General features: G+C 37.2%; 1 protein-coding gene across 4 annotated transcripts in view; it reads right to left on the bottom strand.

The window, feature by feature from the left end:
- Positions 1-22,784, bottom strand: part of FMN2 (formin 2) — a 177,009-nt gene that overhangs the window by 142,518 nt on the left and 11,707 nt on the right. For all 4 annotated transcript variants that reach the window (XM_051783770.1, XM_051783772.1, XM_051783771.1 and 1 more), the window contains exon 2: positions 13,419-15,403. In XM_051783770.1, coding sequence (XP_051639730.1) covers positions 13,419-15,345 — 1,927 coding nt within the window. In that variant the 5' untranslated portion in view covers positions 15,346-15,403. The remainder of the gene's footprint in view (positions 1-13,418; positions 15,404-22,784) is intronic.

Genomic DNA, 22,784 nt, shown 5'->3' with positions numbered 1-22,784 from the left:
TATCAACAATAAATAGATTATATGTTCAAAGCATTTAGTGGGCAATATATACAGAACATACTGTTAAGCTGCTGAAGTTTTGTACATAACTAGCTAGGGCTTATAATCAAATTGAATGGTCAATTCAAGTGTAAGAACCACCCATCCTCCATCAAAGATAAAGAACAGCCAAAGTTATAAAAAGGACATGTTTTTCTTAAACAGGAATGAGGAGGTAAATCCTATCAAAAGAAAATGTGTTGATATGTGAGAACGTCGCTCATTTCCTCAAGCAAACACCATGCTGTGCTGCAGTGCCCGGTGAGGGAGTTGCTGTGCCACTGTAGTTCCAGTGAACAACATTTGAAAGCCCCCATTTACCAAGAATTAGTTCCTCCCTTGTTAAGGGTATCTGATATTTCTCTTTCACCTAATTTCAGGTAAAAAGAGAGCTATCATTAAAACAGAAGTATTTCAGTTCCAAAGTCCTCTGTGGTCCAGGAAAGTGGGCACTGAATCTGCCCCAGCCTCACTGCCCTCTGACCCCACCTATGCCTGCATTGACATCAAAGTAAGACACACTTGAGAAGCAGCAGGAATCACATTTATGATTTGATTCAGGGCATGATGAAGGTTATATTTTTTGTTTAGGTTTAGCAAAATATCTCTTTACCACCTCCACAAGCTTTTAATGCCTTCTGTTTTGAACCAGAAATGGTTTGCCAGTACCCTATGTATTTGCACTACAAGCAGTTGAAATTAATTCAAACTAAAATTACTTGGTGTCTATATGCGTGAAATTGACTGTAAAATGTTAATCTCTGCATCTATATGCTAAACAGCAAAACCAAAATCATAGCCATATTTAATGGATTGGCTAGATTCCAGTCAACTAGAAGATTATAAGTAAATAAATTATAAGAAGATTATAAATAAATAAATGCAGCAGCAACAGCATTTGGCCTCAGAAACCACTAACCACCACATATTCATAACTTACAGGAGGTAATTCCTTCAATAGGTGAAGATGTTTGCAAATAACCTGGAATAATTAAATGATTAATAATTTCATAATTATTAAACGATCACTGATTTCTGCTATAGGGTTAAATGGAGTGGTTAGGAGTTTCTCTTGGTGCCTTACTTGCCATGAAAACAGTAAAGACTAAAATCATATATCTCTCAATCTCTGTTTTCCCTAGAAAGTTAAATTCCTATTTTTTATGTTTTAAACAACCTTTCTTCCCAGAATTCCCAGATCATGAAGTTCCTGAACCCTATTCTTACCTTTCCCCTACTTAGTTTGGTAAGGGAAGGGAGGCATATTAAGTTTTGAATTAGACAAGAACTGCAGCTAGGTTTTTCTCATAGAATTATGGAATGTTGAAAGCATGTCCAGTACTGTCTACAGAGAAATGCAAGTAAATCCTAAATCAATGAATTCACCTTATAGCTCTTTTCCTCTATGATTTGCATAAAAGACAAACCTTTCAAAGAGCTACAAGGTGAGCAAGAAAATCCTTAAGAAGTAGCAATATCATGAAAATGTTGTTAGCTTTGAATTTGCTTAATTATTGAGGGGAGGGAGAGGCATGAATCAGAAGTGAGAATCAGAAGAAAACTACAGTAGTCACAGTCATACAAAAACCACACACACATGCACTGAGGCACTGCACTACAGCAGAGCTTGCAATAATGTTTCTTTGAGGATCTTGCTGTTATAACCTCACATTTATCTTTAAAGATGTGCCTTCTATTCTCCTTATGCTGGATTCATAAAAGCTTGGGAGCACAGCTGTCAGTGAGCACCAGCTGAGACTAATGATCAAAATGAGCTATACTCCAAAAGCTCCCCCTTCTGCCGGTCTTGGTGATTCTCTCTCCTATCAACTAGAACACTACACCAGACTTTCACCATTAGCACAGCAGCTGCATCAGCACATCTTAACACTGGAGACAGACCTTTCCATTTTAATTCTTCCTAATGCAGAGTGTACAGCTTCACTGGACACCCTATTTATTCACCTCAAGGGTTAATTTGACTTGTGAATGTACTGCTTACATCTTCAAAAGCTTAAATCCGCTTGCTTCTCTTCCTTTTCCCCAGTTCACCCTTTTTTTTTGGTCTGTTTTAGTGAGATCAGAAATGCTCACACAGCAAAGGGATTTCATAAGCTTTGAAGTCAAAGGTACCTTAGGCCTTGCTCTATTTCTGGGAGACAGTATAGAAAAAAAAGGAAAAGGAAGAAGAGATGGAAAAAACAGTGAATTTCCATTTATAATGTTTTCTATTAGTATTACGAAATGCAAAAGGACAATTGCAGTCTTCTTACAGTTTTTCATTTAGAAAGGATTCTAATTATGAACATACATTCATAAACAAACAAAAAAGAGAAAATAGGGGGGTAAAAAAAGCTGCATTCAAAAGTTTGGAAAAGCTGTACTTCAAACATCTGCTGCCCCATACTAGTCTAAATTATTCCTTCCTTCCAGTTTTTGTATGTCTCTTTTTCTACATAAACTGCCAGCAAGGTGACAGTAAGTCAGGCCTCAATCATCTGGCAAAGCACCTGAACATAGCAGCACCAAACATCCCCCAGAATGCCAGAAGAGGACGAACATGTCCAGGAGACAGAAATACTGCAAAGATTTCCATATTTTTATCTGAGATAGTAATTGCAATTAAATGTAATTTCTTAAATACTTTTCAGCACAAATTTTACTCATTCATCACATTCGCTCAAACTACACAGGAAAAGCAGCTTAGTGAATAATTTCCTAGGGGCAAATCAGTCATATTGTATTGTCACCTTTTTACTGTCCAGTGTACTTAACCAGGCCTCAAATATGTCAAGCACACTAATATTTCACATATAAAATTAATACCTCAATGATCAAAACTATTAAATTCTTCAACGTTTTCCTTTCATTTCACAATCCTTTCAAATTTCCAGTTTTTTATCTGACTTGTACCACTCAGCCAGATATAATGTGCAACACTTGACTGCTGAGAAAGAAGAGGTTTTCAAAGACGCACAGAGAACCAGGGAAATGAAACAGAACTGGAAATTGGTATTCTAGCCATCTCTTCTTCACTTCAAATAACAAGCCCAAGTCCTGCACAAATGCATATAAAATATACATTCACAGTAAACAAGTAGCAATTTCATTTAGTTTCTTTTTTGCCTGAAGACTGACCTGGGAGATTATGCCCAATACACCAGGATTAGAAACTTCATTTATTGTTCTTTTTCATTGCAGAGTTTCTAATCCTCTTCTGATTTAGAACAGGAAACTGCTCTAGATCTCTCATCCTCTGAAGTTGTTTTAGCCTGCTTTGTTTTGTTGGTTTTTTGGGGGGGGCTTGTTTGGTTTTTAAAGGGAATGAATTTTTATTGACAGATACTTTCCTATAATCATGTGACAGTTTTCTCACAGCCTGGTTACATAAAACATGGAAAACCCACTAAGCAGCAGGCCTACACACACAACATGGTTTCATAATAAAAAGAAAAAAAAATCCCTCCACTTTAAATAAACACATATCTGAAGTCTAATTTCCAGGTAACATAAACCTTAAAAATAAAACTTATCAAGGTCTAGGGTTATGGTACAAATTGCTATAGTAATGTCTAACATATTTCCTATTGTTGCTATTATCAGTGTAATAGCAGATCTCTGCCTTCACCAGTTGTATGGAAACATATGTTTCTAAAGGAAAAAAAACCCAGAGGTTATATATCGATTTATTTATATATTTATATTGCATATTATCATATTATACATAATATAATATACTCATTTATTCTTTTTTTCATATTTGTATCTTATATTTTAGTTACTTATGAGGACATTAGTAAAGTTAGGGACGTGGGGAAATGCCCAAGAACATTGTCCTTTCTTCTTTAATTTCCTGGCTCTATTCACATAGATGGTATGAACCAAACCCACACATCATCTTAAATTCAGAAGTAAAAGCAGAAAGACTGTGTAAATAAGAGAATTAAGAAAAAGACATATATCAACACTATTGCCTGCTACAGTTTTCTGTGCTTGCCTACAAGCAGTTCCATTAATTTCAAAGTCAGAAACATCTATTTACTAAATATGAGTGAATAATGTATTGACTGAATACATTCATAGACTCTTCAAACAACTAGAATAAAATACCAATTATTAATTTCACATCTGTCAGTCCTGTACTTGATTATCACAGTAATCACTATGCTTTAGTTTTGCCAAGCTATCTTGATTTCTTGGCATCTCAATCTCCCTCCTTTCACACTGTCCCATCTCTTGTAGCACCCTTGCTTGGTGTTAAAAATTTTCCATTAAACCCTTCACTAGCTATAAGTTAGAACCACAACATATAACCATATAACCAGAACCATAACCCCTGTGCAACTCAAGAGAGTAATTTTCCCCCTTATTTTAGCCCCACGATTATGACTAACAATTTAAAAAGGTCCTGGATTATGCATGAGAGCTTTAATAAACATATCAGTGAGATTTCAAATCACTCAGCTAAACAAGCAACCCATTATGCAGCTAAAGAAAGAGTATCACATAATACTAACAGCTTCAAGTGTTTGAGACATCCCAAAAAGATCCAGGGAACACATGTGCCTGCTCCCTTTCGGAAGCAAGGGCATAAGATGCCACTGGAAGAGAATTTTGCCATTGCCCCCAGGGCCACCACAGTGCCTGCAGGGCAAAAGTAGCACCTCATACAAATAGCTCTGAAATTCTTCCAGAAATGTCCTGATGGAAAAAGTGGCAGTCTGGCAAAATTTGAAAATCAGATTCTCCAAAAATAAAGATGACAAAGACAGATCATAAATTTCATGAAGTAAAAAGCTACCTCAGAAAGAATGTTACAAACAATTTTCAAAAAAAATCCATCTCATTCTTTATCCATAGTGTTCCTTGATTGAACCAAGCAGCTGTATTTTAAAACAGCTTGTTTCACTTGTGCTGGCTGTGAGACGTGACACCACCACCAATTTCAGCATATACCCCCATGGTCTGTTATAAGATTACTGAAATATACACTGTATCTGTACAAATCATGCTGGAAAGAGTGGAAGCAGTCAAGTCAAAATCTACTTCATGCAGACATTCACCCTCAAGAATGAAATTCTGATGTCAGCTCAGTCTCTAATTTTGAAATTTTTGTCAGAATACAGAAAGACAAAAGTTTAAAAAAATTTTACTTGGTAATGAAAATGTTGAGTCCTGCAAGTGCTATGGTTGGGACAAAGGTCAGGACCCAGGACTCCTCTTGTCTTAATTATGTAACAAACTTCAACAGCCTGACCAAGCCCATCTATCACAACACTAGGTAGAAGCAGGCCAAAATGAAGCTATTCCTCTGGTGGCAGTGAAGTAACATGACAGAGTCCCTTATCAAAACCTCCAGGAATTTTCTTCTTTGAGTAAGTGATTTGCAGTGCTACCATTTTGTAAGGAAGTGCAGATGAATGCCTTTATACTACTTTTATGTTGTCTAGAAAGCAGCTGTACATAGAAAGTTAACAATGTAGTCTTATTGATCTTCTCTAAAGCCATGCTGCATTTTGTTCTATTTTTCTTTACACTTTTGTTATATACCCAATAGTTAATTTTCTCTTATAATTTTCTCCTTCAAAATTTGTTACAAAGCCTTGCTTGCTGCTGCAGTCAAAAGTGTGATGAAAATTGGCTTCATCATTTGTGACAACATTTTACTTTTTCTAAAAAGCAGTTATTATAGCTTTGCCATAATCAGAGCTTCAAAATATATTAAAATATATTTGATGGCCTGTGACAGTGCTTTCAGAATTCTTGCAGATTAGCAAGTCTGTGAAGCAGTCTGTCTCCCTAACTTGAACATAAGCTCCTTGAAATTTTGCTTTCATAGTGACTAAGATTTTACACCTTTCCCCCACACTGAATTTTCTGATATATGGCATATGTATAACAGGATAAGATGAGACAGAATATTAAACTATTCCTTTATACCTACCTAATTTAGTGGCATATACATATATTTGACATATATACTGAAAGGTAAGAATATGTCTTTCAGAAGTTTTCATATATTAGCTTTCAGAAGATGAAGGTTTTAAAATAGATTCTTAAATACCAAACAATTACTCAACTATGATATAGCAATACAAAATATATTTCTAAAAATATAAACAAGATGTACCCTCCCCCAACAATATGACACATCTCCTTTCACCTTGATTACTCTTCAGGTTCTTATGCAGTGTCATTGTAGATTAGAGAGGTACATTTCTAAAGCTTCCTTTATTATAGCAGTTCATGATGAAAGAAGATCTATATGTGTCTGTCTACTAAATTTTTTAGCATCTTTGGCAAATTTCATATTGTGTTTTCCAGGTACTTAGGTTCCTCTCAGCAAGTATTTAATTCTGCCCATCTTTGCCCTTTTAGTTTCTGTGGTGATTTGTGATGTGAATGCAGCATTCTGTGCCAGGTTCTCACAGACTGCTGGAAAGCCACAATTCTTTCTGTCTAGCTTTTTAAAGTAAAAAGTCCCTCTGATGTCTTTTTGGGCATGTATTACCAACAGCATCTTTTGTCAGTCCAAACTGGTACACACTGTTTTTTACAACCCAATTTTGTAAAACTTCAACATTTCATTCCACATTTAATGCAGTCTGACCTATCTGTACCTTAGAAGTAAATCCAAGTATGTGCTCAAGCAGCCACAAGTCACAAGACGCAACTGAACCAGGAAGTCTCTAAAGTGGGGCACAAATAACACATTTCTTTCAACTTACTCATTAGCTCCCAGGCATGCCTTAGCTTTCTTTCTCATCCAGGACCTATGGACCCAAGGCCCGGTAATCTCCTCTAACTTTAATAACTACTGACTTTTTAATATTTTTCGTGATGTTCAAAAGCTTTTTTTTGTATCCATAAGCAAAACCCAGTACAATGAAGGAAGGGGGAAAGCATAAAATTAGAACTACATTCCATTAAAAAGAAGAACAGAGACACACACCTACATAGTTCAGATATGTTCTTCTAGGCTTCATTCTGAATAAAACCTTGCTGTAACTAGACCTTCATTCTTTCACTGAGGTACTCGAATATTTCCCTCAACAATTTCTCAGCATTCTTTTTTGTCTTGACTCTTTGCAGGACAAAACAGTGCTTGGATACAAACTCTCTTTTATGAAGACAGTGTTTTGGTTTGGGGTTTTTAAATTTATTTTTTTTAAATGAAAACCAACTTTTCTTCCATAATTTTTAAGAGATGTTAATGTAGTAAACTATAGCGCTTCTGCAGTACAGGATTCTTTTGTACAGTGATTTTTTTCCTTATCAGAGCAAGGAAGCGGAAAATCTTTGGTAAGTACTATCTATTATGCATCAAGGGACATCTGAAACAGATCTTGGCATCAAATAAACTCTAGAATGAAAGGTGCCTCCTGTAATTAGTTTCACAGTAAAGTTATCTGTGGTTTCTCCTGATTCAAATTCACACCAGCTTCAGAGCTCTGGCATTCCTGATAAATTTCATATAGATCTGGAGACCAGAAAATTCATACCTATACTGACAAATAAGAATCTCTCAATAAAACTAATTTGTGACTAGGTTTTCCTAGCACTGTTTAGCTGTACATCAACAGCTGTAAACAACCGTTTAGCTGTCAAGACATCAAAAAGATTAAATTCAAGATTTGTGCATTTGTTCTGTATTTATATATTTCCATTTAATTTTATGTTGATTAGGATTTATTTTTACAACTCTGATGTTTACACACACAATCTCATTATCACTGCTTCTTACTGCTGCAAAACTGTTAATTGACTTACTGGTTCTATAGTCTGTGCATCTACAGGTGAAAGAAGTCATATTCTGTATTTATCTGAGAATAAAGCAAGGGTTTGCATGAGAAAATGTTGCTCACTTCCTGATCAGAAAGCCTCACTATTTCCATCAATGTGAATTCTGGACAGCAGCAATATGGAAATAAAAAGAGGAACAGTCTTTTTGTACTCAAGTTAACACAGACCATTTCACTGTCTCTTTCTTTACACGAATTGCAACGAAGGAACACAGGAAGCTGCTGTTACTTAGAGGAAATAATAGTTACACAGCTCCTGAACCCACTTTGCTGCCTTCTCTAAAGCATTTAATGAAATGGAACTGGACTTCTATTATCATATGAAGAGGTAGGAATGAGGTGACACAATGTCCTTACATCCTTCCAGCACCTTCTTTTCACTGCTTCTTACTGCTTCTGCCCTGTTCTCCTAGTATCAACTCACCTCATCCCTCAAAAAAATCAACCGCATGCATAAAAGTAAGCTTCTGGAAACTTGCAATCCACCTAGCTGCTACAGAATGATGTTTTTAAATGTGCCTAAAAATAACCAAAGCTGCAGTCACAGAAACACCTACACATACATGGTTCATCACCACTATTCCTTATGTAAGCTCAAATTTTGGCAGGAGTAGTTCAGAAAGAATCCCCTTGACTATATCCTGAACTTGATTAAAATATAGAATGAACAAAATATCTTGGGTAATTAGTATTTTTGCATTTTCTATCACCATGATTCACATTAGAACTTGATCGCTCATATACAGTCAGTCTAAAATATCCTAGAGATGCTTTTAAATTCCAAGTTTGTTTTTCTTTAGACACCACAGCATGGAGGACAAACAGGCCTGGAAAGGAAAAAAACATCCAAGAAATAGATGGGGTTTTTTCTGCAAATAAGAATCCTAAACACAGGGTTTTTTTAAAAACATGGACCAACCACATCCCAAGCTATTAGAAAATTTATGCATATTTAAAATAATTATAGAGTACAATTAGATCCAAGAAATATAATCAAACTTAAATTCCACAGAACTATTCCCACTGGAATAATCCACTTCTCATTTCACAGAAATGAAGTCACTGAAACACACAATATGCTTTAATGACCAGTTCTAGCCAGATCCCTTGTGTGATGAATATTATACTGATACTGTGTCTCAGATCCAAGCAGAACTGCAGAGACCTCCAGTTATAAATTTTCCCTTTTCCTTTCCCCCTTTGCACCCCAAAAGAGACCAGAAGGCAACCAAGATGACACATTTCTACTCCAGAAACAAGTCACACTGCCAGTCAGACCTCAGAATGAGGTTGCTGCTCAGAGACTGGTTGCCCAAGAGATAGAGACACCCAAACCCATGACCAAAAACTGCTAATCCCAATAAAGTTCTAGATAAAGATCAAAGCATTAATCATGCGACCCATCAAAACAAGCCTGTGGCAGCACTGAATTCCAGTGAAATTACTCATGTTGCTCCAAATCCCATGTTGTGGTGTTATGGCAACATTAAAGCAATTTATCAGCACTCAGCAGTCTTTCAATAGCACATTGGAGCCCATTTTCAAACACATTTTACTATAGTTGAAGTGCAGTATTGCAGTCCTTCCCCCAACTCCCAGTTTTGTGTCTACTAGGCAAAAAGAGGAGGATCTTTCCCTTCAGATGCTTACTAGCAACACTAGTGTTTTTGCATACCACATTTATATTCGGAAGAAATTCTATATTAGGAAGAAATTCTTTACAGAGAGGGTAAATTCTTTACAGAGAGGGTAATCAGGCATTGGAATGGGCTGCCCAGGGGAGTGGTGGATTCTCCATCCCTGGAGGTTTTCAAGATGAAATTGAATGTGGCACTTAGTGCCATGGTCTAGTAACCATGGTGGTAGTGGATCAAGGGTTGGACTTGATCTCGGAGGTGCTTTCCAACCCGGTTGATTCTATGATTCTATGTAGGATTGCTGTTGGGCAGCTCCCTTAGTTAGGAGGCTGCACTGCCCCATCTGATAAAAGAATCATTTGCATTACTGTTGACAAACACCATCAGTGAAACAGCAAACCATAAGTAATCTTTAATAACAGTTGCATGATAAAGAGTCTACTCAGGATGCCAACTGACACAAATCCATATTGTGTGCAATATCACATGAATTAGAAAGAAAAAAATCTTTGAAAAAGTATCTAAAAAGATCTACTTTATGCCTAAGAAGCAAACTTTCATCTGACTTTTTCAAGTTTTCACATACTAATCTGTACTAAGACCTTTGTATACGCCTGCAGACATGGCACTGGAACTGCAAGTGGGTGCAGATGACATTAGCACAGTACAGAAGTGAGACGAAGTGGCCTTTGTGAGAAGTAGGCTGACCCTCTGTGGAAATCAGAAAGCAGTCTTGAGTATACAAGCACAGAACCAACTTAAAGTTTTGTTTAATGATAACCAGGACTTTTTGTTTGTCTCCTGTTTACAGCTAGAGAAGAACAAATACAGATCTCTGAAGAGAAATTTAAAGATAAATGATCTGTTTGGAAGAGCTTCATGTGGCAAGTCCGTTATAGCCAGCCAACAGAGACTAGAATGGGTATATGGGATTGTCTGGGTCAAGTTTAATTACCGTTCTGGGGCAACTGATGGGACTCTTTCATTCAATTTGAGTAACAGACTCCCACTAGCTCCTCTGCAGTCACTGCACCTCAAATTAATGCTAGAATAAACTCCTCTTTAATAAATCAATCTATTAGCTTTTCCATGTTAATGTTTGGAAACATCAATTTCATTTTCCCAGCATTACTTTCTTAATGTTAGTGCAAATCATTCATTGCTACACAGCAAAGTGACAGAATCAATCCTACTCACTCATGTTGAGCACTTGTCCTCCTGGGACTACAATATAAAAGTCATGGCTTCACTGTGCATCGGGTAATCTAGAACTTGTAATTACTGTCACTGCAAATTCAAATAGAGCTGTCCTCATCAAAAAAGAAACAGATCCAATGCCTGAATTACAAAATGCACATGAATTTGCCTACAACACATACCTAAGCAATGCATCAAATTTGAAGTAGTTACTTGTCTTCATACATAAAGAAGAATTAAAATATAAAAAGTCTCTACTATTCCAGTCCTTGGCTTCCATCTACATTTTATATTAAAGCAGTCTGAAAGAGTTCATATGGATCGCTATGAAAACCAAATGGCACTCAGCCAAACCACAACATAGTGCAAAAGTAGGCCAGTCATCTGCATAGAACCTGCTGTCATTGAAATCGATGACTAAAGTGTTATGGAATATTTTACTTGATTCTATAGAAATGCAGAACAACACTGCAGTCACTGCACAGCAAAATGGGATTTAATGCTGTAGGCAAGAAGCTGCTTGCGTTTGGTTTTTTTCTTTTTTTTTTTAAAGCTAGAAATATCCTACTATAAAGAATGGTATTTCTAAAACCCTGATGTTAATCTCCAAATCAATGCATCTCATGCATGCAATTAAAATACAACATTTTTTACAAGTAGTATCAAACTACAAGGAAATTATTTCTGCAATTGCTGCTGTGCAGAATGGTTTATTTAAGAGTTTTTTCTCTCTTACAGCAATGATAGACAGTTTATGGGGATACTAATGTCAAGATTAATTTCCCTTTTGTTGTTATTTTATATCCTTGATAACTTTCAGCTTATAAATACGTTTTTTAAAAGTAAGAGTGGTCAAAAAGAGATAAAGTTGTATCATATAATTTTCAGTTCCCTCATTATAAGTTTTCTGCATGAACTGAAAGTTATAATTGCCCTTTGCTTGTAAAGGCAGCTGGTACGTACATGCAAATGAGGGTCACTGTAATTTCCATAAGAGATAGAACTACTGTTGCATTAGACATTGGTCTCTTCACAATAACAGTCTAAAGTTTTGGTGGGAAAAAACAAAACAAAAAACAACACCAAACCAAAAATTATTTTTAAGTAAACCAAAACCTTATGAGGAAATGTGAAAAAGTCTGCTTCCCAGAAAACAAGTATTTTAAAGGAAATATCATGTTCTTGAAGTTTGCCACATAAAACTTATTTCCATTATAACTCCACCATAAAGAAGTCTAATTACTGATAATGCAGTTAAAGTTTTGCTCTCTGAGTTGTTTATAAGCTGTCAAATGTCAATAGCTATAAATTTGAAAGTAGTGAACACCTTAACTGAGAAAATTTAAGTAGGATGCCTGAAATTAAATCTAAGAAAACAGGTAAAAGGGATTTAAAACATATAGAAAAAAAAAATTCAGCTCACTTCACTGGGGCCTGGTCTCTTTCAGAGGGGACTGGCTCTTTCTGTGTTAAAAAAATTGAATTCAAATTTTCTAGACTGAAATTGAGGATTTCTGTTCAAGACTACTGAAGAATGAAAGATGTGATTTGATTTCCTGTGATTCGACTCTGGAAAATAATGTTAATGCTTTACTTAATAAATTGTACTTTTTTGTTTAGTTTTCATAAAAAATATTTTCATTAAAAAAATCCTCACTCCATTTTTTGCAAATTGCTTGGGTTCAAGTGTAGTTACTGTGCTCATGTATCTAAAACTGACTTGAAACAAACCTGATTTAATCTTCTAACAGGTGGTCTTAGAGCATGTTCTCTGGATTCTCTTAGTTCTGTAGTTTTCTTAAGTGAAAAATAAATGGAATATGCGGCTGAGTTTCCTCTGTATACATAACTCCTATGTGGCAGAGACCTTCCTATTTATGAAGACATTACCTTTATAAAGAAACTTCAGATGGGGTGAAGAGAGAGGGGAAAAAAAACCTCAGAGTGCAGGAAAATATAAGCATCTACTTACACTATTTCATTTGTAAACTCTCTAGTCCCATTACTTTGTGACAGGATGCAAGCTGCCTAACAGGCAAGGTAAAGAATACTGAATAAGTCACCTTATGTAGCCTAAGCAGCAGCCTGTCACAGCTACCAAATTATACTACCCCCAGTTTCCCCTCTCTTCCCCTTTTATTCTGCCTTTCAATACATGAACATTTTTTTCTTCTCTTCCTTCCCCTTTCTGAAGGGGAAATTCATTCCTTTCTGGAGTGCTGTCCATCTGTGCTTGCATGGCTTTTTCCATTTTGCACTAAACAAATCCTCATCACTGCCTCAGTCTAACACCAGGTGCAGCTCTCAAATATTTACAGTACATCAGAACAGTGCCTAGCACAAGAAAAGCCCAAAAAGGATCCTGGTTACAGAAAGCTTCACATTTGAAAGATGTATTTATGCAGATAGATGGTCTGCAGTGCAAGTCTTAGAATTTTTCAACAAGAATAATTTAAGGCATCTAGCCTTTTCCTGTAGGATGTAGACAAAGGAGAAAAGCAGAAAGAAAAACTTCAAAGAGTTATACACTTCCTTTACTGGCAGTACTGCCAGACTGATGAAATGTGACTGTGTTTGTAAGATCAGGTCTTGGATTTTAAAGCTGTCAGCACAAGTAAAGGTACATGCAAAGTACCTTTGCATTAAGTAAAGTATTGCATACCTTTGCATAAATTAAAGTATTTTAAAAATATTTTCAGAGGGTCTCTGGAAAAAAAAAAGGCCGTTAATACACATTACTCACCTGAAAAGACATTGGGGAATGTCTCTGTAGAAGCTTGCACCCCTGAGGACTTCCTTGAATGAGTCAAAGGCACTCTTTCTGTTTGAAATTTCTCTCTAAACCCCTTGTGCTCCAAGTAGTCTGCAGAGCCCACCTTCTCTGTTATCTTGTATTTGTGATTGGACACCTCTTCTGTCCAGTCTGCGGAACGACTGAAAAAACCTGCCAAACTAGCAGACCTCTGCTTCTTGATTGAGACTCTTTCTTTTTTGTGGAAAGACTCCTGCCTCCTTGTAGAAAGTGGGCTCTGGGACGGGGAGGGAGAAGGTGAATGATTGGGAGAACTCAGTTGCCTAGTTGTGGTTTTGATGTAACAGGGATTAATTAGATAGGGCTTAAAACATCGGGAACCAAGCATCGAACTGTCTGCTGTTTCTTCAGAGGACAAAATGCCATTTTTCATTTCCGTGGATAAACCATTACGCACCTCCTCCTGACTGGCTGAGAGAGTGTGTTTCTCTTCCTGAGTCTCAGCAGCATGATCGTGGCCTGCATCTGAAATACCATCCTCTGTTACTGAGCCCTGAAAATCAACAGCCTGAACTTCAGCAATTTTAGCCTCAGTGTCTGCTACTGAGGTTGGAAAAGGTTGTGTAAAGCTTTGTGTCTGAGACCTGTTTTCCACCGCAGTTCTATTCAAACCATCTTCTAGTTCACTAGCGACAGCATCCACTCCAGCAACGAGCTGTTCCTCAATCAATAGCTTACGTTCCTGTGTTTCAATTAAGCCGTTACCAGGAGAGCCTGTGCCATTTACTGCTTCTTTTGGTTCACGTTCAGTTGCACAGGAGACAGGAATTTCAGATACCGCTGGAAAAGCTCCCTCAGCGTCTGGGCTCCTCTCTTTGTCAGGGGTAGTTACTGAAAAAAACCGTTCAAAATCTAAGGGGGCTGCTTGCGAATTAGCCATGTGTTGGCCCATTGTTTTTGTGACAAGGTCCTCGGTTCCAATGTTAATTGCCCCCTGCTGCTGCTGCTGCAGTCTAATAGCTTGCTGGATATCAGAAAGCAAATCCTCTTGTTCTGCAGCTGAATGGAAACTGTATATATCCGTATCAGAGCCAGAGCTGGTCCTTTGTCCGTCCTGTGTCTCTGCAGCAGCTGGAACAGTTTCATTTCTGATTTCAAAATGTTCAACATCTGTGTCTGAGAGACCCCCTTCATCTGCAGAGATGCTTATATCTGGAGTTTTGGTTATAATTGAATGAGTACTGTCCAGCTCTCCTGGCTGCAAGGCCTGGCTTTCCAAAACATCCTCCCGTGAACTGCTATTTCCATCTTTAGCCTTAGACAGATTTTTTCTGATCCTCAGATTTGAAAACACAGAGGGCCTGGATTCTGACTTACCCTTCTTCTTACCGGATTCACTTCCTTTCGAATGCTTCCCCAGTCCCCTTCTGCCTCCCAATGCCTTCTTTGTGCCATCCGTATCCTTGGGCCCAGAGGCATCTTCTCCTCCTTCCTGCACATCACCTGTATTTTTCTTTAGCTTCCCATCTTGATTCCCCATGATTTTTCGCAGTGCAACACCTTCGGCTATCAAGCCATCCTCCCGGATTTCATTCCTTCGGCCTGCTGGCGAGATCCCCTCTAGCGATCCAGGTTTGTTTTCAAGCGGTGGTGATGCAAGTGAAGCAAATGCTTGCTGTGCCTCTCTCCCATCTGCTAGAGCTGCCTTTTTGCATAATGTGCTGCTTGCACTGGGCTCCGCTGGGACATGCTCAGTACAGCACTGAGAGCTGCAGACAGCTCCTTCCAATGGCTGCTGCTCTCGGAGCCGCCTGCTCTCCGGGTTTCTGCTGCAATCTTGTTTCGTTAGGAAGGATTCTGTGAAAAGTATTTCCTTTACAAAAGTTACTTCTTTTTCCACGGTTCTTATTGCCTGCATTGCAAGCTCAACTCGTCACCAAATCATTTATAATTTCAGGACTTCAGTGTTCAAGTTCCTGAAGGGAAGAAGAAAAAAAAAAAAGATACTTTAATTACTCTGCAACTGCTCTGCAATTGCTTAAGTGAATAAACTAACAAACTTGGAAAGAGAAATATTATTATTATTAAGATGATAGTAGTTTAGAAGGTGCTTAAGCATATGCTACTTTGACAGAACACACAGTACCCCCTGATGTACCCCAAGCATTTGTATGCTTGCTTTTTAAAGGCCACCAAAACACGATACATAATTTTATAAGAAGAGTCATTCCCCTTTTAAAGTATATAAAAGAGAGATAATAAACAGAAAGTTCTTTCCACAGTTTTAAAGAGTTGCATTATGGTAATCACACTATAAAAAGCCTCCCACAATTTGTATTCTGAGAAGGTAGATATACTATTATTCCCAGGAGAATCAACTCATCAATATTAAAACACATCACCATTGTTTTCCCTCATAAGAACATCTGGCATGAAATAAGATAAAACAAACAAGAAAAGTAGTAGTATCGAATACTCCTAAGGAAAAAGATACAATAAAGTATTCCTCTATTTCACCCTATACATTTAATAATTGATTTAGATATGGACACTTGCTAACTTCTTTGGAAGTTTGTGCAACAGTTTTAATCAATTGTTGCTTCACCTTCATTTTTGGTTTAGATGTATAAGCACCAGTATTTATACATATATTTCCTGAACTTTCAGACAGGTATTCTCTTCCACTTTTAAAATTCAGATTTAAAATAACTGGAATAGAAAGAAAAGGGCATAAGAATGCCAAATTGTCAAGTTGGATCAGTTAAGCATTTCAATACCTTGGTTCAATACCAACCAAGAAGAAGTTAGATAGATTTTCTATTTATGATTTACCATCTCTATACTGCCCAGCCTATTAGCTTCACTTTCTGTATAAAATTTTACATATTGCTCACATCTTCAAAATTCCTTACTTGCAATTTCCCTTTCATCAGGGATTGCTTAAAACCATATCTTTCCAGGGAAATACATTCTATTGTTTTATCTAATTCTTACTTTTGGTTTCATTCGTTCCAGAGATTTCACTGTTCTCATCTGCCTTTATACATATTAAAGAAGAAGAAGAGAAATATAATTCACATTTTAAAAACTATGTAGGCACATCCCCTCCCCCCTCCCAGACACATACTATTTTTTTTCAAAGGTTTCTAAATACCTTTACAAATCTGGGCTGTAGTCATTGTTAAATAATGCTCTTTTTTCTGTTTAGAAAGAATAGCACTGTTACTAAGACATGAAAATAAATTAGTTTGAACTATCATAATTTTTTCCTTGTGCCTCTTGGTCACTCTGATTCAAGTCCTGTCCTGAGGGGACTGTGGCTAAGGCACCAAAAACATTTTTTCTGCAAGAACTTGAGTGTTTTATGTGAATCAGATGACTTTGTATACTTGGTGGGATGGTTTGGTCTTTTTTTTTTTTAGTTTTCCCTTATCTAATGAAGTCAAACATCTACTTTTTTTTTCCACTTTAAACACTCAACATTTATAAATATCCTATCAAGACCTAGTATTTTCCCTTCTGCAGCATTATTACCTATTTGCAAAAGGCTTTTGGAAGTTCATGTAATTTCAGTCCAACTGAAGATACACTGTAAGAATTACTTAAGGAACAGTTTGAGAGAATTATAGTAGTAGAATAATACCTTGATGGGTATTTTCACTGACTAGAACTGACAAGGATCTAACCCTTGATTACAACTGGAGTACTTGCAGCTTCCAACCCCATCTTAAAGCTCACTTCCCACTTACATCTGCCAGAAATTAACATAGTGCAAGAGTATTATAAAGATACTGTGGGCCGCATGGGTAAGGGAAATGTAGAACTAGGGCGATACTCTGAAACACTCCCTTTCCTTCCTTCTCTGTAAACTTGCCTTGCAGTCTTTACACACTTACACTACAACTAATGATAATTCACCAGCAGTAATTACACTCCAAATTATGTTGTAAAATAAAGCCATTGACAAAGCCAGGGTTATAGTCTAGTAAAGACCTATCTTCATTTTTTAATTAGAAACTGGAAATTTATGATGGTTTTAATCATGGAGCTGCACTATTTCCATCAAGTTTTCATACAGCACATCCTGATGAGCAAGTTCTTCAAAAAACCCCCACATAATGTATAGCTGGAGATATTATCCAGGCTTATATATATTACACCATACCCAATTTCATTTTTGTTTAAATCTGCAGCTGTAATCCTAATAGCAAAAGAACTATAAGAAAAAAAGCCAAACTGTTTCCTAAATAGTGTCCCTGAATGTGGTATCCTAACCCTCATGATCTATATGGGGAAGGAGCATCATCAAAACGAGCATACTTATGTGAACAGAGATATGCATGTAAATATTAAAGATTTTGCTTTGTTCATTCCACATAAGGCACAGAAAATAAGTTTAAATAAAAGGAGTGTGGAGTCAGAACAAAAATTACCCCCCAATGGTAGTGATAGGTACGACTCAATAAGCATTTGTGGGAAACTACAAAAGGGTAACATTATCCAAATATAAAAACAAATGTTAATACTTTAAGGTTGTTTATTCTCAGGCAGTCATTTAGCTTCTGAAGAAAAACATTATTTAAAGTCAGCAAGACACCAGAACATTTTGGCATCAGTGTTAGCTACATCTTAAAATATAGCTAACAATGACTAACAATGTATTCAATATTCTACACTAGAAAAGGAGACTTTCAACAGACAGTAAGTGGAGAAAAGAGAGGAGTTTAAGTGTTTAAGAAGAATAATTCATTTTTAAGAGTGACTATAACTCAGCTTGCTAGAAGTTGCCAGCAAACCTCTGAGGCTAGTTGGTGAGCCTGCCTGCCTACCTCATTCAATATTTGCTAATGGTCAGACAAAATTAGTGAGGGGTAAGATTGCAGGTCTGAGATCCCGCTCACCTCTCTTTCTCCTACAAAGCTCAGGAGATGCAAATGGCAACACAAAGCAAGAGTCAAAACTTACAGCTCAAGATACATTGTCCTTGTGCTCCCAGAGACTTCCACACTAAACCTGTTAGAAACACAAGACCCTGTTATGGGATGGTGATTATTTTCAAGACAGTTACCATTTCCTGCAGCCTTTCTGGAAAGGTAGCCAGATCCCTCAGCACTACCTGCCCACCTGACTTGCTCTAAGAGGAAGGGCTGCCAGCAGCACTAATTGCCCACACCTGGTAAAGGACTCAGCCTCCTGGAGCACAGCCAAGGCAGAGTACTGCCCCCCCTGTCGGGTCTGGAACCACGGTGGGAGTGTTTCCCCCCAGATTCCTTACAAAAATACTGGGTGACTAGTTGACTTTCTGGTAGTTCAGACCTATGGCAAACACAGACTGCCTGAGTGAAAAAAGGGGTGCCTAGGATATCCTGCCCTGTGGAGACACAGCTTTCGTGGGATGGATGAGTTTTCACTATGATTTACTTAATGTGATATTTCACACTGCTCTCAATAGTAGTTGTTCAATGGGATATGGTAATGCAGATGGTCTGGCTCTTGTTTGAGCTGACCAAGACATCCCCAGCCATCTATGTTACTAAAGCTCATATTTTCATACTCATTCTCATTCAGTCCAGTGCTGGAACCAGGTCCCTGTTCCTGCTGTCCTGTGGCAGCAGGAACCCTCCCCCCACTGCCACTCTGAGCATGATGGAAAATGTATCTCCCCAAGAGGCATCACCTACCATTATATATTCCCTTACATTGCCAAAATCATGCTCCAAGCAGTTGAAAATTGTTTCCTGCTCCCACACTCCCATCCCCATCTCTTTCAGCTGTAGGGACAATTGCCTTTCATGACTTGATAAGCTCTAGGCATGACTGGCAAGGGTCAAGTCAGAAGATCAGAAAATATAAAGTGGCCAGGGTTAAAGCAGGTCCTGTCCTTGCTTCATTTAGTTTCTACTGGATATGAGATTCTGCTTTTTCTTTTATTATTTGTTTAAGCAGTATTAAATCCTGCCTCATGCACTGTATTTATATTAAGTGGAGGTGATCCAGCTACTGAGAAACCTAGTTTGCCTATTGAAAGATTTCTTTTATAAGGAGCTTGAACCTAGCAAGCAATGATCCTAGGTTAGATTTGACTTGCTTAGGAACTTTTATTAGGTGTATGAGAAAATAATGACTAGGATTTTCAAATGCCTGTTAAATAATGCTGAACTTTCTTACTCATATTTTCTAGCTAGTGAGAACTAACTTTTAAAATAAATGTATCTTAAGAAGCAGGGTCTCCAGCAATGCAACATTTGGCAACTACGTGCTGCAGAATGTCCACTGATTAGGAGCCAAAACCTCTGTGAAGTATTTAACCTCCTGAATTTTTCACCCAAAGGTAATAATACATTTATGCATTGTGAAACAGAGTAGCTCGACATAACAAAAACCATAGATGTTCCAATAAGCCCTTTTATTGTTTTCCCCTGGCATTTCCAAATTCTTACTGATTCTTTATTATAAGACATACTTTTCATCATAAAAGCTATACAGAACCTTTCACAGTTACTTATATGGGAGGAGTTGGCTGAACAGCTGCACTCAAAACCCTGCCAGCATTCTGGAGATGTATGCATTGCAGATCAGGGTTAGATCACAGAAATAGACTCTGAAAATCTGGGCCTTTGTAAATACTACAGCCAGAGACTCTTGTATTTGGAGCACGAGGTGGTACACTAGTACTGCATCCAAACCCAAGCAATAAGGAAGTGTGAAAGTCTGGTTTATTTCCCACCACAGACTGAAAAGTGAGGTATCTTGTGGCATAGCTCCCACTTTTCCTTACAAAAAGTTCATTTCAGAAAACTCATATATTGAATGAAGGTCACCAGCCGTTGTTTGTTAATATATGCTAAGCAAATTTGATGCAAAACAGTGTAGGCTACAGCATGAAAAAAATAACTAGTAAAATATCTGCTGACCAGACTATCAAAGCACAGATAAAGCAGTTTCTACAACTTAAACCACTGTAAAGTCAAAAAATTTGAGTTAGAGTCTAAATTATAATTTATATTTAGTTAGAGTCTAGATTATAAATTTTATTTTCTAAGAAAATTAAATTTAAGGAATAAGGTTATTTCTTCAGACCTCAAAATAGCTTTTGAACACAGTAGGAGACAAAGTTGTAAGATGGAAATCATTAAGCCTCTGCAAAATTCACTGTTTGGGTAGAGGGGTGAAAGATAAGCAGACCTGACTGTGTCAGTCAATCAAACAGAATTAACATAGTTTAGGACTACCCACCACAAGCAAGCATTTCACAGAAAAAAATGAGAGTGGACAAGATTTATTGTACTAGAGGATAGAGAAAGGAACAAAGAATACAAAACTGTAGGAAACTGGGCCTCCTCATTTTCATTCCTTAGAAAAGAACATATTCTGTTAAATCAAGTGGAAAATTATATATTGTCTTGTTGGTTTTCTTGGACAACTCCCAGAGTACTTAATGATAGGTTTGAAAAATATAGACTTTGATCATATCAGTGAACCTTTTTGCCTGCAGAGAGCCCAAAATGTCACAAAACAATGGCAGATTTTTGAGCCTAGTCCTTTTCTGTAGGAGAAAAGGGATTAACTTAAGTACTTAGAGCTCTAATTTTATCCTTTCTACTGCAAAAAGTATGTACTAGTCTGAAGGAAAAGTTGACAAAGATAAAATTTTTCCTGATATTCTTTTTAAAGTTTTTAAAAATCTCAAACAATGATTGCTTTTAAAAATTTCTGAAGAGAAAAGAAATTACATTAATTTTTTACCCTCTTATTCCAGTCATCAATTTCTGTTCTGTTGCATATACGTACATGAATGTGTAAAAATTTGGGTCAAATAAAAAAAAGCGCAGTTGATCAGCTTTCAGTTCTTTTTAAAATACCAACCATCCTCCTATCAAGTGCCATAAGCATGTTCCCCACAGAGTGAACAACTCTGGGGCAAGCTCCCTCTGTAAAACAACCAGGAAAATTAATAAAATGTGATAATCTTGATTTTGTACAAATTTGTTACATTGTTTCAAATACTTTTAGCAATTAGAAAACATTTTTTATAATATTTCCATAATCAGATTTAGAATTAAATGAATCCAACCCAGCAAGAGAGGGAAGAACATCTCTTGCCTAGCCTTTGGTTTACTTCAGTACAGAAAATTAACAAAGTGAACACTGCTTGTACTAACAAACAAAAGTGCATACCTCTGTCTGTTTAAGAGTTCATAGCATGAAGGTCTGTGTAACTAGAGTGAATAATTTTAACTAAAGTTAACTAAAATTATAAACCAGCATCCCATGCAGAGAAAGATGAGAAGCCAGGAAAGGAAAGGAAGTCTGAGGAAACCAAAGAAAACTGTTGTATCTATCACATATAATACTAGTGTCTCAGGTTTTTACTTCCTCTTACTGTGATCCTTTGCTGTTGTCACATGATGATCAGCAAAGGCCATCTATACAGGGGTTTATAAGTGCTGTCTTCACATTTCTGCCTTTATTTATCTCCACAGTACAGCTCAAACCGAAGTCACTATAGCAATTATAACAATTCAAGTTCATGCCTTAAGTAGAGATTAGGGGAAGTTACTGCAGGAAATATTATGGATAGATGCAGTTTCTAGTATATATGCTGCTGCTAAGAGCTGCTGATGCACAATGAATAGTATTCTCCAGTTTAAGAGGTTGTTGGTTGAGTTGTGAGCCCTCTCCACTAAAACCATTGCCTTGTCTATCCCTGTACAGCCTTAGCTGGCCCAACACTTTCAGTTTAAGGTTTTATATATTTTCAAATATATTAATGGCAATAGGCAGTACAGAAATACCAACAGTCTGTTACAGGATGAGGATGGTCACCTCACAAAACAGAGACAGAGAAAAGGCAGAGGTGTTTAACCCATTCTTTGCCTCTGTTTTCAACATGGATCATAGACCAAGGGTGTCTCAGTGCCCTGAGCTGGAGGACCATGACTGCCAGAATAATCAACTCCTAGTCGACCCTGAAATTGTGCGGGATCTGCTGTTCCAGCTGGATCCCTACAAATCTATGGGGCCTTAGAGGATTCATACAAGAATCCTCAAAGAGCTGGCTGATGTCATTGCAAAACTTCTCTTGATTTTTGAGCAGTCTTGGTAATGGGGTAAGATCCCAGCTGACTGAAGACTGGTGAATGTTGTCCAGGTTTTCAAGAAGGGCAAGAAGAAGGATCCTGGAAACTACAGGCCTCTTAGTCTTCCTTTAGTGTCTGGTAAAGTTATGAAGAAGATTATTCTGGGAAGTATTGAAAAACTAAGTTCCCATATAAAGGACATGAGCAGAACAGCATAAAGAATACCTCTCAAAGTACGGCAGAATTGGATGTTGTTATTGGTGCAATTAACTTGATC

This window comes from Manacus candei, unplaced genomic scaffold (genome assembly GCF_025592945.1).
Source record: "Manacus candei isolate 608988 ecotype Guabito, Panama unplaced genomic scaffold, ASM2559294v1 h1tg000017l, whole genome shotgun sequence".
In the NCBI taxonomy this organism is placed as follows: Eukaryota; Metazoa; Chordata; class Aves; order Passeriformes; family Pipridae; genus Manacus; species Manacus candei.
This window is presented reverse-complemented; position numbering and strand designations above follow the sequence as displayed.